Here is a 16143-nt window from a genome sequence, read left to right on the forward strand (position 1 = left end):
ATAGGCATGCCTTTGCCAGACAGGTTTTAGGCATCTCATGGAGTTCGAATGGCATCATCTTAGCGTAGAAAAGGTAGTCCGGACTACAAACGCTGGCGTCGGCTATTCAGGAATTTAATTTGCCACGGTCCAGGCTGAGCCGAAGCTCTTCTTGGAATTTGCCTCGAGTAGAATAAACTAAGAAATCAAGTTAGCCACACCAGAGACTGTTTTTTGCTGTACTCCTGAGCAGCTAATCTTAGGCAAAATGCTAGTAGAAAAAAATAATCTACAATCTGAGAAGAAAATGGATAATGTATTTTGAGCTACAAATTTGATTAGTATTCAGCCGTCTGGCCTAAGCTAAATACTGTTAAGTTTTGTTTCTATACATAGAATGACCCACAGCAAGGAAGGCACACAGTAGGCGCTTAACTTACTTAATTGGTGCGTGGGCGTCAACTTAGCCAGAACTCAAACGTTTTGTGGAGGTAATACAGATTAACCTTTACCCTCCAATTGTTATAAGTACTTACCTGAGATAAGTATTGTAGTGTGTGAAACAATGTCAAAGGACGAACAATTTATGAGACATTTATGCCTTGATGTAGTATATTTAGATCAGCATAAGTGTCCGGTTTAGCGTTAATCTGAGTGGCTTAGACAATGCTCGAACAAAATATGTAAGAGCTAAATGAAGCACCCAATTAAATAGTTGGCTAATACTGCGAACACTGAAATGTGCCTGAATAGTTATTTCTTAGAATATTAGGAAAGTATAGAAAGATTTGTCTACTCTTTAAGGCATTCAGTCAAATGTCCGAGGCTGCGATTGGCTCTTGACATTGTGACTCTTTAAGCTTAGTCTGGTTACAGTCAATCGAATAAGTAGTCAAGAAACTCATAAGAGCTATGAGTTATTAAGGATATTACATAATGAAGAAGAAGTCTGCAGTAGTCGCTAAGGAGGAACAAGAACAATACTAGGGAAAGCCATCAGAAATTGACCTTTACATTCCTCTGTAACTTCTTTTATTATTTAAGTCAATTCAGCCATAGACTTAATTTTTTGTAATTCCAATGAAAATGAAACTTTAATGGTTTCTTTAAAATTCAAGTTAATATTCTAATAAATTGTGTTATCACTTACCTAGCTACATCACAGACTCATATCTTTATATACTTTTTTTTTTGTTTTCAGAGGGCGTTCAGCTTAGATGATATTTGTGAAGTAATTGAATTTTTAAATTGCTACAAATTATACGTAGCACCAAATTAAACGTATGCCAAAAATAAACTAATTCCAGTATTTAGTTGCACCAAAATAATATTTAAATAATTTTCTTTCACTTCTAGCTAAATGAATCAGCATCAAATTTAATTAAAGATAAACTCTGGTATTTCAAAAAGCAAATAAACTTTCTTAAAGCCTCAACATGTTAAGATTTATTAGCCAGCTGAAATCACACACTCAGTGCCATCCAAAACGGATTTAATTCAAAAGTATGTGACATGAACGAATCCATTATCCAAATGGGCATGCGAATGTTTGTTTGTTTGTTTGCCCCATTCCTTCAATAGACAGCATGGAAAAACAATATACGTAATCATTGCCCTGTTTGTTTTTATTGAAACAACACAGCATAACAATTAAAATGCAGCCTATCATACAGATAGTAATTGATTTTTCGTATTTTCGACGTAGTTTAATTTGTTTTTGTTTTTCTTTAAAAAATGTAAACAACAATAATTCTATGGACTATAGAGCTGGGGGCATTATCTCGTTTTTAAGCCTCGATTGTCTTTTAATTAATGCAAATCCTGATTTCATTTTTGTTGTAATGACACAACAGCTATGCTTACAGAATTTAAGCATAACTGTTTTACAATAAAAATATGTAAATTTGATAAATTTGTAATAAAAATTGCAACAAAATCAGAATGAATATTAATTAAATTGAGACACTCGAGAGTCGACTTAAATTACACACACAAAGGCTTAAGTAGGCTTCAATAAATACATAAATACATAAATAAATAAATAAATAAAGAGATTAACAATTAATGCTTAAATTGTTTAAGTAATTCGCATATTCACAGTTCGACTTAACAAGGAAATGTTGACTCAAATTAATTGATTGCAGCTGCCGCAGCTGCTCGCCAAGCTTATCGCTTCGCTGGCATATTGCACTGTGGGTAGAGGCTCGGGCAATCCTTTTGATCCTGCCCATCCCGGGCGGCTTGGATGAGTCGGTAGAAGCGACGCACTGCCTCATTCGCATGCGTCACGGGTTCCAGCTCGTTCGTCTCTCTGAAGCAAACAAAAGAGCCAAAAATAATTGAAAGGAAAATGGAAAATTGCGTTAATTCAATTAATTTGATAGAGCAGCTGCTTGACTATATTGCAAAACAGTCAGGAACTGGGCTAATTAACTTTGCCGCATTGAAAGTAAACTTTCTCTAGCTATGCCAAAGGAACGCGGCATTCACTTATACTTTGACCAGGTCTCCCCGTACGTGTCCTCTTTGTGTGTGTGCGTGGCTGTCTAACTAAGCATCCATAGCTCCAGCCCTTTAGCAACTTTTCTTCTCAGCATTAAACTTGCTTTTTGCCTCCTGGAAATGCTATGGGGTATTGTAGTTTTGGCTTTCAGCTTTGCAACTTGAGGCAGCCCATAACAATGCCAAACAACAGAGCACTGCAGCAGCTAATGGATTTTTCTCCACAACTGAATTCCGAATTCATATCCTGCCGAAAGGCAACTAAAAAGCTACTCAAAGTGCCAGAAGTACGAGCGCGATGTGAGACGTGCGGCCACATACACACACTGCATAGCCAATTGCTGCGGCGAGGAAGGGCGAGGGTAGTGAGGAAGGTAGACGCACGTGGGCGAGTTGGAAGGGCCATGATATGAATGTCAGTTAACGTTTGTCAAAGAATTTATTTTAAATTTCACTTAAAATAATTCGAAAGACTCTTACATTTCAATGTCAGCGCAAATTTAAATGGAAAATGGTATTCAGTTTCATTCTAATTGGGGAAGAAACATGTCTACGTGAATGCACCTCAACTGCGTTGAGAATGAGCAAGAGAAAAAAAAAGGCAATAAAAAGTAGAGATAATTTAATGCCTTGATTCAGGACACTTTTTTTTAATTAGTTGAAAGATAGCCAATTTACTATTTTATTCCTCTGTTTGAAGCCTGAAAACACTTCTGCTGCTGTTCGAATTTCTTTGACTTATTTCTGTTTTCTCTCCAACAATAGCGAAGCAATCGCCTGAACAGCTCTCAAAGGCTATTGCCACTTTAAAACTTATTCTGTGTGTATTTCTTGGCAGCTATTTTAATTAATTTCCTAGCAGCCGCCATTGTCTTGCCTCAAACAGGCTTCCCTCGCGGTTAAGATTTGTTTTCGCCTGAAATTCTGTTTTTTGTGTTGTTTGAATCCTCGAATGCGTCTGATAAGATTATTGAACGCACTTGGGGCATTTAATTAATGATGTGCCATTAACATAAATGTTCATAAATCACACAATGCGAACTCGCCCAGCGCCTGGCACAACGCCCACGCATCACTCCTGAAGGTATGCCACATTGTCGCCGCTGGCACAGGCCAAATTTCAGATTTGCTGTTAAGTGTCAACAAACTTATCAACAAATTTTACGATCCAAATTCACGTTCATTGTCTGTGCCATGTGCTGCGTGTAGACATAAATGTTTGTGCAAAACAAAGCCAACTACAGAAGCCGCAAAAGCCGCTGCGGAGATACCCTGTAGTCTGATTGGTTATTTTTTGCCAAGCTAATAAAAGAACGAGTCACGTATATTAAATAGCTCACATAACAAATTTTGATACATCTAGCTCTTATAGTGTCTGAGTATGTTGAGCTTTTGCTATTCTGCGTTTCAAGCTTACATAAATATTTAGACTAACATGACTCGACTTTATTAGAGTTTATAAGAAACTATGAAGCATGCCTTAGTAAATGGCAGAGTGCATGAGAAACTTAGTGTCATGCAGTTTACAGGGTATAAGAAAATTATGAATACATTTATCTGGCACGCATGAGCGCATCTCAGTTGCCAGTTGACCGTCGCGTCGTCAGTCAATTATGAAAATGCGTTGCGTGTGGGTGGGTGGTTCGGGTGGGTGGCTCGTGTTGACGCCGCAACGTGGGCTTTCCACGTGGCTGCCCAAGTGCAGTGTGCAGCTTGCAGCTTGCAGTGCGATTAGCAGAAGAAGTGAGAAGACAGAGAGTACAAGATGAAGCGTGCTGTGACAAATGCTGCACGCATCTATAAGAGCATAGGATGAGGGATGAGGGGTAAGGGCTATGAATACTTTCTTTGTTCACGCCCATTGATTGAAAAGTTTTGTCGTCTGCGACGCATCGCCTCAAGTTTTCACCGCAGGGTAAAGAGAATGCATTAGCAGAACTTGGAAATTTCATGAATGACATTTTGACTGGCCGACATTACAATTTGCTACGCGCGACTCAAACTATTAGAGCACAAAATCACATTTATAACACTTGACGCTTTAATAGAGCTGACAGCTCTGCAGCCAACTGAGCCAAGCTGAATGCTCAACTGACATCTGCTCTAATTGAACTGATATACGTACCGACTGAGCTCCGCTGATATGAAGTTACTGTGCGGGCTGTATGTGGCCGGATCCTTGTACATGCTGCAGACGACGCGTTCCTTGCATAGATCGCTTTTAATGCCCATCTGCTCGATGATTTTATCGATCTTCAGCAATATGGGACTATAAAACGGATCATAGTTCAACGGGTACAGGGGCTATAAAAAATAAATTGAAAGTTTCAACTCGTTCGACGGCTACGTGTGTCCATTATCAAACCTGTCCATCCTGCACGAAAGGCTGATGCTCCAGAATCTGCTGCTGCTGCTGTATCAGTCGCTGCTCAGCCTGAATGCGTATGGCCTCCTTCAGCTGGGCAGCCAGCTCAGGCTGCAAGCAAGAGGGTAGTCAGAGAGAATGTTGAATATTATAAAATATATTATATATAAGCTCAATCAAATGCAAGCAAATCCTTGCAGAGAGAAACTTAAAAGGCCGCTATGCATGACTTCAAGCTGATTTATATCTATAGTTAAGAGCTGTATTCATTTGTACCATAAGGTATGTCTAGTCATAGACAGGGCAGCCGTAACTGAAATATAAGCTAGCTAAGCAATGAGAGAGAAACTTCAAAAGGTCTAATTGCTGCTCAGCTTATACATCTAGCAGCTCAAAAACGTTTCTTTAAAAAATAATGAATATAAATATACATGCAGAGAGAAACTTGAAGAGACTAAAGCAGATTTGTCAACAAGTTTAAGTACACTTATAAAGTCCACATATATACTAATCCATGCAGTTAAATACTAGGTTTGTCTGTCAACATTTAATGTCTCTTAACAGAGTCTAAGGCATAACTTATCTAAAGACTCAGACAGCTCAAGTACTGGGTGTATCCTCACAGCACTAAATACATCTTAAAGTTACATTTAATAACATAGCTAAAAGCATAACTCAGTTAGCGACCCACGAGCTGTATAGGCAGGTATATGGAAAAGCGTTGGCATATTTTCTCAACGCACTGTCGCCAACAGCTGCGTGTTGCACTGTTGCCCCGTGGAGTCATTTTAGTTTGTCTTTCGAAATATGCACTCATTTCATTAGGCTACACCAGCAGTGGATTTTGCAATGTAGCGCGTTGCTGGGCCCTGTTAAAATGCATTTTAATTATGGCCAAGTTAACGTGGCCAGGGCCCGGTGTGGCCCACATGAAGACACTTGAAAGTGAAACTGCCTGCAAAGCAAAAATTATGTGCATATCACTTGAACGTCGTACGACAATGCAATTTGCAAAGAGACACTAAACAGGGTCATTCCGGACGTTAGAGCTGCAAAGACGGGGCCCAGTGCAAACCTTTGACACCAAGAAAAAACTACTCACAACTTAGAGCAAAAGTGTCAATAAACACTTGACGCCCGTGCAGCAGTCTAGACGTCGCACTTGTTCAGAAGTGAAACTGCAGTCGCTTGATTGATTATGTTGTCCCACAGCTGTCCCTGCCCAGCCCTCTGAGCTGACACTTCGGCTGCTGCAGAGTGTGAAAGGAAAGCCATCTCTCAATCATCTTCAGTGCTGGCAAAGCAATTATACATTTTAAGCCTGGCATTAATTTGGACTCGACACACTGCCAAGCGCATTATCTATGCAAAATAAGGCGGCTTAAGACTGGCTTACTCGAGCAACAACTATTTATAGACTTTGACGAACTGTCAGTCGAATATGTCATGAGCATATAATTAATTATGCATCGTTTTGTATGCATGAAGATTTTGAATTCGCCACGATTTGTGTAATGAAATGCCAGAGACAATTTCGAATAATTATGTAGTATCTATCAATTTATCGATTGTCTTTATATAAAATGATCTGCAAACGGTTCTGCTTTACTCTATTTATAGCTTGATTATATTAAAGTTTATATAGTGAAATATATTATGCCTTATTATTATATATTATATATCTAGCTGTCTTTTGGAGCTTGTCTCGATTGGAATTTCACTTTAATTTTAGTGTGTTTACTGAAAATCTGCTGAGTATCGAAGTTCGATTTCTCAGTACTAACAAATTTATCGAATAATATATTACCTATGTATATGAAATGTGATCTGATTAATTAATATTTATTTCATATAAATTTGTCATATATTGCACTTTTTCTTGGCTCCTAAATTATTTTAAGAATGATTTTTAAGTATAGACAAAACCTGAGGAAAATGTAAATTGTGTATCAAATATTAAGCACAGTGGGCTTAAAGATATTTATCATATATTCTGCATATTTTATACTCCCGAAAGTGTTGCATATTTTCTATTTAAAATACTGCAAAATCTGCTATGGCATATATAATAATATATACAATATGATTTAATCCAGTCAATTTCTTACTGTGGCAGCATCTAATCATTATTATTTATATTAAAAAATTTAAATTGTGTATCAAATATTAAGCACAGTGGGCTTAAAGATATTTAGCATATATTCTACGTATTTTATACTCCCGAAACTGTTGCATATTTTCTATTTAAAATACTGCAAAATCTGCTCTTATATGCATGATAATATGGCATATATAATAATATATACAATATGATTTAATCCAGCCAATTTCTTACTGTGGCAGCATCTAATCATTATTATTCTGTATTCCTTATTGAAATGGTACAAATGTCTATTATAAGCGTATCAAAATATGCTGTTTTTGCTAGTCTCAAAGCCTTTAATGTCTAGGATATTTCTGCTCATGCCGCATAAATATTTTGTATATTGTTGCCTGTCGAACTGACATAGTTTATAGAACAATTTGCACGCATATCTATCACAGTCGACTTAGGGTTTAATTAACTGTGCTGCCACACGCTGTGGCTGGGCTCTGCTCACCGAAAGTTGTTGCTGCGGTTGTTGTTGCTGCTGTTGTTGTTGTTGGTTGTTGCGCGCTGGCTCGTATTGAGCGGCAATTTGAGCAGCGGCTGTCAGGCTGGGTGCGTGTCCGTATGGTCCTGTTCCTGTTCCTCGTCCTGGCCCAGGTCCGGCGCCTGGCGCGGCGACATAGACCGGATGGTGCTGTCCAAATGCCGGCCTTGAGCTGCAAATGGCATTCAAATATGGAAATGCGTGTGTAAATGCAAATTGTTTAACAGACGCCAAATCTCTAACAGCTTGTTGTTGTTTACATTGAAAGTAAATTTAAACAAATTTTTAGCTGAGTTCGGAATGGGTTAGTTAACAATTATAGTGTTTATACGGTTAAGTACGGCGTGTGTGTGTGCGTGCGTGGGTGTGCGCGAATGGTTGTGTGTGTGTGCGTTACTTGGGCAGTTTGTACCTTTGTTTGTCCAGGTTGTTAAATTTGTTTAGACTGTGACTAGAGGCTTGTGCTTTTTGAAAACTGATTTGTTGCTGCTGCAGCTGTTGCTGTTGCTGGTTGTTTTGCCAACGTTGTTGTTGCTGCTGTAGCTGTGGCTGTTGTAGCGATGGCGGCTTGGCATATGTCTGTGTTGTGCCCAGGCCCCAGGCTTGCAGCTCATTTGCATCGTTTGCTGTGTGCGGCTTAAAGTAATTCGCATTATCCTCGACTTGTGCATCGCGATTCATGGCTATATATCTGAACGTGTTGAACATTGTGTCAAATGTGATGAGAGGTGCGTGTGTGTGTGTGTGTGTGTGTGAGTATTTAGAGACAGACATTTAACACAGTTAAGGCACACAGTGCTTATCTAGATCCAACTTACTCAGAGCCCAGTCCGGGTCCGCTGTTCTCCCAGGCGCCTTCGAAGTGCTCGTGCCCTGGCCCAGGGCCGTAGCTCTCGTGGACAGGCGCGCCGTGCAGATACGCGGAAGGGTGTCCCTTGGGTGGATGTGTGTAGATAATTTCTGGCACACTATGATGCTCAGCACTGTGCCAAGGCGGCACCACCTGCGACAGACATAGTAAGAGTGGGTAGAGATGGGAATGAAATTAAAGTCAGTTCTTAAATTTTTTCAAGCTCCCCTCATTACGCTACATTACATTTATTTTAGACACTTTTTTATGACGTGTTCGACTTTTTTCTGGTACTTTTTGCCTTTGTGCTTTGGTTACTATTTATAGCCTCGCACTCGAACAGATGCGTATTATTTTGGTTCGACGAGTGCTCGAGTTTGATTTCGGTTCAGTTCAATGACTTCTAAATTGTCGTAAACAACGAATCTGCGCCCGGTTGCCCAGATATGTGACCAAATAGCAGCCATTGCCAGACAGAACACAGGTCAATATCTTCCACGAATTCAATTGTTGCTTTTTAATATCCTCGAAACCGAACTGTTTACATTGCTCTGACAACGGTAAGCGCCTAAGACTATGTCTATAATGCTTTAAAAATTCATTTTTATTCTTTACTTCTATTACTAGAAATTTGATAGCAGTTCTGATAATGCAATGACAACGACTTCTGCTTTCACTCGACATATATAACAACTTTGATATCTCAAATAACATTTAACTCAGCTAGGGTGTTTCGTGAGATACAATGGATCGAAACTCAATTTGGTTTACAAACTTGAACCCTTGTAGCACATCAAAATGCAGGTAAGCGAATGCTATGATTAAGAGTCGCCCACCTTACGCTCCATATGGATGTTTTGCATTGAATTTCTGTGTGTCACACACAAAATCTGATCCAATATATGTAGCTATATTAATGGGGCACACGCATGTTGTCATTATTCAAATCAGAGTAAGTAGCATCTGGTGGCTCAGCACTTGCCTCTTTTACCTGCTTGTTTACATATGCAGCTCGTTTTCGTCACAATTTGTGTCAGATATTTCAGTTTTTAGTTGCCTCACGTATGGCGCCGTGAAGGACGCAACTTTTGCCAGCTCCAGGCATACAGCAAAAAAAAAAACCAGAAAAATATAAGTAAACCAGAGAACAGAAGAAAAATGGTGACAATTTTTGGCACATCAGCGGCAGATGACAGGCGCGTCGAATTACGGCAGACAAACTTGGAGCGCAGAAGCAAAGTTATATATGAGCTCTGTAATACATTGAGGGCGACATAATTTAATTTATGAATACCAAGATTTTCGCCCTCTTATGTGCTCTGGCTTAAAGCTGCCCCAGCAAAGCTTAAGGAAATTGTTTTTCTAGTTTAATTTACTATGCACAGGTGAAATGATGTTGTGGCAGATTATTTGAGCTTTTAATAACTTATTCAAGGACAAAATGTTTTAAGACTTAAAGATTCTTGTTGCCTTGTAGTTTCGACTGCAATTTGGTAAGAGAATTTATCAAATAATTAGATCAACTAACTGAGTCAATGAGTTTATGTGAAAAGTTATCAAAGCTTGGCAAGAAATGCAAAAATATCTTAAGAATTAGATATGCTGCCTACATTTTCATTTACTAAGCAAAATGATTCAAGTTGCTGCAAAGTTTTTCGCTTCTCGACTTGCTAGTAGAATGAGGCTAAGTCGTATTTTCACTTGACAAAAGAGCAAGTTTTCTGGTCAAATTGCATGCCAATCAAAATTAAGTAGAGTCTGCAATGCTGGAGACCAGTTTGAGCCATTAAAACATCATTCATAGACTGCCAAAGTCCTTTCAGCCATATTTATGACTCGCTTGACTCATCGATACGCAAAAGAGATGCTATTAAACTACGCACAAATGGCCAGTTAATAAAGGCGAAAGCAATTGCTTCCAAATTGAACCCAGACAGGTTCAAAAGACGCGCATAGCCATGTTTATACTTCAAACTCGTGCAAAATGTGTGCCAATGGCTCATCCAATTATCTAGGCTTATTCTATGTGTGTGTGTGTGTGTGTGTCGATGTGTACAAATGTCTGCTTGTGAGTGGGACTCTAATCCTTGCCAGTGACAAACATTCATTTGAGCTGTGAATGAAAAACAGGATTTCATTTGATGAAATGTCAAGCAGTTATCGCCATGGCATTAGCGATGTGTGAGTGTGTGTGTGTGTATGTGTGGCATATCTTTAAGTTGAAGCCAGCACGTGCTTGAGTTTTCTTGACGCCTTTGTTGGCCAAATTCAATTAGATAAATTTCAGCATCCATGCATTAGACATATGCCATGTATTTGTTTAATTGCCTTTGAAGAGCAGTGCGTGGGGCGTTTTCTTATTAATAAAATCAAAAAAAAAGTGGGCGTGTTAGGCATAATAAATACGCTAAATGACATAGAAATACAAAAAAGAAATTGAGTTATTTTTTGAGACTTCAATGAAATTCCAGACAAAGCCGAAGACAAAAGAAGACGAACAAAATTTAAGAATAATCGGAAATTAAATAAAAGAGAGACAGAGACAGAGATAGAGATAGAGAGAGAGAGGGAAGTTACTTCTCTTTCGTGTACCTACCGTATGATGATGATTGATCAGATGATGATGATGATGATATTTAGTGCCATGATACGACTGCTGATAGTACGAGCAGAGCTTGAACAGATGCGATAAGGCTGGGAAGAGGAAGAGCAGGAACTTGAGCAACAACTTCTTGGCAGCTCCCACGCCAATCACAATGGGCAGCAGCCAGAACAACTTGATCTTTATGATCTTGATGATCAGCACCAAGGCAATGAATGACAACAGCAATTTGTTGCGCAGAAATTTGTCTACGGAAACGAAAGTTGCAGTTGATTAATATTTTTTATTTGTTTCCTCTAACTGGCTGCGCACTTTCTGCAACTGTCCAGTTTGGCCAGTTTTGTGCACTGGCTCTACTTACTGATCTTTTTCTTGATCATGGCACCAGCAAGTCGTGCTTGGACCAGCTGCTTGGGTATTAGCTCCAGCTTGGCAATGATGCCGTTGCCTTCGATCGAACGCGGCGAGATGCGAAATGTTGCTCCATTGAATACGATCTCGGGCAGATCTAACTCCACATCGTGTGTCATTGCAAACTTGATCGTTTTGCCATAGAGCGCATTGGACACTTCCTCTATGGGGGTTTCCGGACTGGCTGCAGAGGAACAAAAAATATGCAGGAGGAAAGTGTGTTGAGTGAAAACCAAAGCTGACAAAACTTAACTGACAGTTCTATGCTAATGAAAGTTGAAATGGAAGCTGAACAGGTATCCAGGTATGCCGGAGCTTGCGTAATACTAAATGCAGAGTTGTTGATATTGCATTAGCTAAAGAAATCAGAAAACAGAAAACCGAAATCCGAAATCAGCTGCTGCGAGCCGTGACTCACATTGAATGCGAGTCGCATTTCTTGCCACTCAAAATACGTAAAATCAAATCAAAATGCGCCAAGTGAAAGTTGTGAGTGTGAACGTGCCAAGCAAAATGGTAAACAAAACTCAGCCAAAGAATCGAATGCCGAACGAGATGTGAAAACGTTTCACAAACAGCCAAAAAGCCAATAAAGAAAAAACCTTAACAGAAACTACACAGCTCAATGAAAGCGAAATGAGCCAAGGGCTCTTACGTAAGAGATTCACAGATGCTCTAATGTTAGAGCATTCAATTAGAAATTGCGAACACTGAACTGAGTATTTAGTTGTATGTGGTATAAAAACCATTCAAGTGTGATTTCAAATAATTTAACTTGAATTTTTTTGAAGAAGCTACGACAACTATATGAGCTTGAGTCCTATGATATGGATTGATTGATGGACATGAACTACATTCGCAATTGGCATTTTTATACGTAAGGTATGTGAGGCTTCTTTTCTTATATACGCAATAGTATCGATGCTTGTTGTTATGAGTACTTTAAATATTGGAATTATATTTGAACTTGATAAAATATCTTTATAGACAAAATTTGCTCTCAACTCATAAGATTTTGAGCTAAATGAAAGATGTTGAACAGAATTGTCGGCAAATATAGAGCAAAAGAATGTTTCAAGCTGATGTAACTACGCCTGCATATTACTCTTTTACTATCTAACAATGGATGAAGCTGAAGTTAAATGCATGAAGAGATATATTTTAAGACTAGTTTCATCGTAGACAGGCTTCATTTCTAATTGGTTTACTATAGCCTATATATTGAAATCAGTAACAGGCCATCAACATTATATACAGCGCAAGTTTCTCTTCAGCTTCATCAAACAGTTCAATAGTTGACTTATTGCTTAAAATCAATAAACTCTCTTTACATTGCAAACAAGTGAAGATGTGTGAGCATTTTCGTTTGGAACTAAACTCTTACCGGAACGCGCCTCGTTTGTTGTCTCCTCCTTCTCTGGGTCCGACTCGTACTGCACCTGATTCCTGTAGAACTTCAAGCGCTGCGTTATATTTACATCCTGCGTGTCCAGGGCGTTATCCAAATAGGTGTAAACGTTCTTTTGAAAGCAGGACATATCCGGCTTTAGGTAGCATTCGCGTATGAGTCCATCCCAGAGCTCATTTCCGCTAGAAAAACTGCGAGCAATGCGCAGCAGCAACGAATCGGTGCCATTTGGACGCTGCTTCCTGGCTGGCGCTTGTGTGGCATTCACAATGGGCCGCCAATCCTCATTGGTCTGGTCACTTGACGTTGACGGTGCTGTTGCTGTTGCTGTTGCTGATTCTGGCGGTGTTGCTGTTGCTGTTACTGTTACTGTTGTTGCTGTCCCTGTGGTCGCATCAGGTGTTAAAGCTGTCGTGGACAGCCCGCTTTCATTCGCATTTGTGACACTGAGGCAGAGGAGCGCAGACAGCAGCAACAGCCAATGCAGCCAGTTGCTGCACTTATTAGCCATGTTCGAGTGATTTCTAATGCGATGCTCTGATGTTGATTTTGTTGTTGAGGATGTGCACGGGCTCTCACCTGTTGGCCAATTAAGGTGTCTGCTGCTTAGTGCAGACTCTTGCATTTTCAATTTCAGACAATTTACACCTGGAACCAGCAGTTGGCGCTGTCTGGGACTATTTATATAGATTCGATTGAGCTGCGGCACATTAACTGGGCCAAGGGGCAGCTCTATTATAGCCGAACAATCAACGTGCTGTCGCTTTTGTTGCCTCGCACAAAAACCGATTAGCACGCAAACACAATTTCAGCAATTTATATTTTATTTTTTCGTATTGTAAAATATATTATTGATTTTCACAAATTCTTTCAGCGAGTGCGTAGCGCGCGCTAGTTGGCTTTCTTTTTTATTTTTATTTTTATTATTTTACTCTTCGTTGTTATTTTGGTGGCGTTGTTTGCAATTTCGCTGCTGCATTTAGCACATTTTCTATTTAAATAAGCAGAAAGTGTTATTTGAAATGCCAACGGACAGCTGAACAACGTTGCCAACTTGTCACCTTGTTAACTGCAATTACTTCATCTATGCGTTTGACACGCCCACGGTGTAACGGTAGCCGCCTCACAAATATATCCAAACAACGACTTCAATTTATTTCAACGGCGTGCGCATGCGTGCGCGTCTGACCGACAACTGACTCGGTCGTTCGCAGTGCCAGTCAAGATCATGGCGAGGCCAAGCTGCCGGTAAGCTCTCTCTCTCTGTCTCTCTATGCTCTCTCAACTTTCGTTCAGTTTGCGCGCTTCGTTCAGTTTGTGCATTGCACTGACGGCGTCTGTTATTGCTGCTGCTTCTTCGGTCGCACGCGGAATTACTTAGTTGAAATTCTTCCACAGCGCTAACTGTAGTCGCTGCTCTTTGTTGTTGAGAGCTTCGTTGTTATTGTTGCTGTTGTCTGAAAGTTGTTTGCGCTTTGTTTACATTTTCCAGTTAGTTGCGATTGTTTCAAGAGCCGTTTGTCTGCTTATTGGATGCTGCTGGCTGCGCTTTTCACGGCTATTTCAGATGCGCCTGGAACAAGTTTTTTCCTGCAAAGGCAATGTTAATTTTGTAAGAGCTTTGGCTTTTCGGATCAGATATGCATAGTTTTCTATTATAGGCCACTATGTCAGGGTTGTTGGATATTAATTTGCATAGCTAACGGGAATTCTAATGGAATTTTGTGTTATAATCAAATAAGAGCATAATGTGGAAGACAAAATAAATAAATGAAAATTTTATTTATAAGAATTCTGATTTTTTCATGGAATTTAATTTTTGGCCATTAAATTATTATTATTAATTAATATTAAATTAAATAGTAATCTAAAACTCGACTTTTTTGAGCACATACACTCTAAGAAATTATTAACAAATTTAGTCTAAAGTCAAGTATTTACATTTGAAACTTTAATGAAACTTTTTTGATTAGTTTTTTTGTAGTCACATCAAATGAGATTAATATATATGAATATAACTCATACATTTACATATACAAATGCTAGACCTTAAAGTGAAACACTGCGTATACTTAATATTAAAATACTAAAATAGACAAATATACATCATTAGGTAGAATGAAATGTGAACGAACTTTTGCTAACTGTACAAATGGCATTCCTTTTATCATATACATATTATAGATTTAGCCAACGCCTAATTCCATACTGTAATCTACCGAAGTTTGCCTAATTACGCACCAGCTAATGTCCTCTGCATATTCAATCCTAAGCAGACGAACACAGACAGCCGGAGATATACATATGTAAGCTGAGCTGGCTTGATGTAACAGGCCAGGCCATTTATGGCGTCTGGTACAAGAAAATCAATTAGATTAAATTACACACACAGCTGCAGCTGTAGCTTATTATGAGCAATGCGAATTATGAATGTATTTTTTAATGAGCTCGCTTGTTGTGTGTGGCTGCGTCTGCGTCTGCGGCTGTGGCTACGGGTCGTATAAGCAATGCACGTTATCAGCGTCATATGCTTTAAGCGGCAGCTGTGATTGCGTTTATGTCTTTTTATATTAAACACACATATTCTTTATAAGCGACCGTGTTGTCTTATGCAATCAAATGCGAAATGGCCATAAAGCATTTCATACAAAAATGTCGTCAAAATAATGGGCAACAAAACAAGTTTTTGGTAACGAACAGAACACAAGTTAGGTGTTACGTATGAGCTTCGTTGCATGATTTGTAGTTTCCAGTTGGCTAATGTTTTTGGTCTGGGCTTGCGGCTAACGGTCGCCGGTCTTAGCCGTGAACGGTTACAGTTCAGAGTTCAAAAGATAACTAGAACATTGCGTGAGTTTCCGCTCTTAACAATTAAAGTTTACACACAATTTCTGTGTTTGGTTATATAATAGACATGTTTGTTTAGCCGGTCTATAAATTGATGTGGCCTTTTATGCTTTCACTGGATGAAACTGATTACTCTGGCATAATGATTTCATTACATCTTTCATAATGGCACTTGGCTGGAAAAGTGGTCAAAATGCTGTGTGGCATATTTTTAATTCGGTAACAAGCTTTCGCTGTCACAGACAACATTTTCAGTGAGAGATTTTATTGCATTTTTATGTGACAATTTTGTTTTTGTCGAGCAGACTACGTTACTACAAAAGGTCGGAGTAGATGCGGGTATCAGGCCATGGGATACCCCGTTGACAGCGTCAATTTCATGTCACATCTTTCAAATAACAAATATCTGGAGTCATTAAGATGGGAAGAGGAAAGAGGAAGAGAGGGAGACAGATAGAGAGGGAGAAAGAATTAGGAGAGATAAAGAGAACGATTTTAAGAGGAGAAAGAGAAAGATGCAGAAAAAAAGGGATTGAGTGAAAGAGA

General features: G+C 39.2%; 1 protein-coding gene across 2 annotated transcripts; it reads right to left on the bottom strand.

Annotated features, from left to right (window-relative positions):
- Nucleotides 1–2138: 2138 nt before the first annotated feature.
- On the bottom strand, nt 2139–13901 carry LOC111594534. Of its 2 annotated transcripts, XM_023307872.2 has the most exons (9): nt 12727–13901; nt 11293–11526; nt 10926–11179; nt 8298–8482; nt 7892–8170; nt 7447–7651; nt 4847–4957; nt 4607–4785; nt 2139–2290 (listed from the first exon to the last, which is right to left on the bottom strand). In XM_023307872.2, the coding sequence occupies exons 1-9, from the start codon at nt 13373–13375 to the stop codon at nt 2146–2148; spliced, it is 2241 nt and encodes a 746-aa protein (XP_023163640.2). In that variant the 5' UTR covers nt 13376–13901; the 3' UTR covers nt 2139–2145. The 2 variants fall into 2 exon arrangements, with proteins under 2 accessions (XP_023163640.2, XP_023163639.2); XM_023307871.2 differs by lacking the exon at nt 7892–8170.
- Between the last annotated feature and the right edge of the window lie 2242 nt (nt 13902–16143).

Source organism: Drosophila hydei, unplaced genomic scaffold (genome assembly GCF_003285905.1).
Source record: "Drosophila hydei strain 15085-1641.00,03,60 unplaced genomic scaffold, DhydRS2 tig00008119-arrow-pilon, whole genome shotgun sequence".
Classification (NCBI taxonomy): domain Eukaryota; kingdom Metazoa; phylum Arthropoda; class Insecta; order Diptera; family Drosophilidae; genus Drosophila; species Drosophila hydei.

Coding starts and splice junctions, on each gene's coding strand:
- LOC111594534 (XM_023307872.2), bottom strand. CDS start 13,375: ATGCAAGAGTCTGCACTAAGCAGCAGACACCTTAATTGGCCAACAGGT. Junction 11,180..11,292: donor CATGATCAAGAAAAAGATCA/GTAAGTAGAGCC, acceptor TCGTTTCCGTAG/ACAAATTTCTGCGCAACAAA. Junction 7,652..7,891: donor AACAACCTGGACAAACAAAG/GTACAAACTGCC, acceptor TGCCATTTGCAG/CTCAAGGCCGGCATTTGGAC.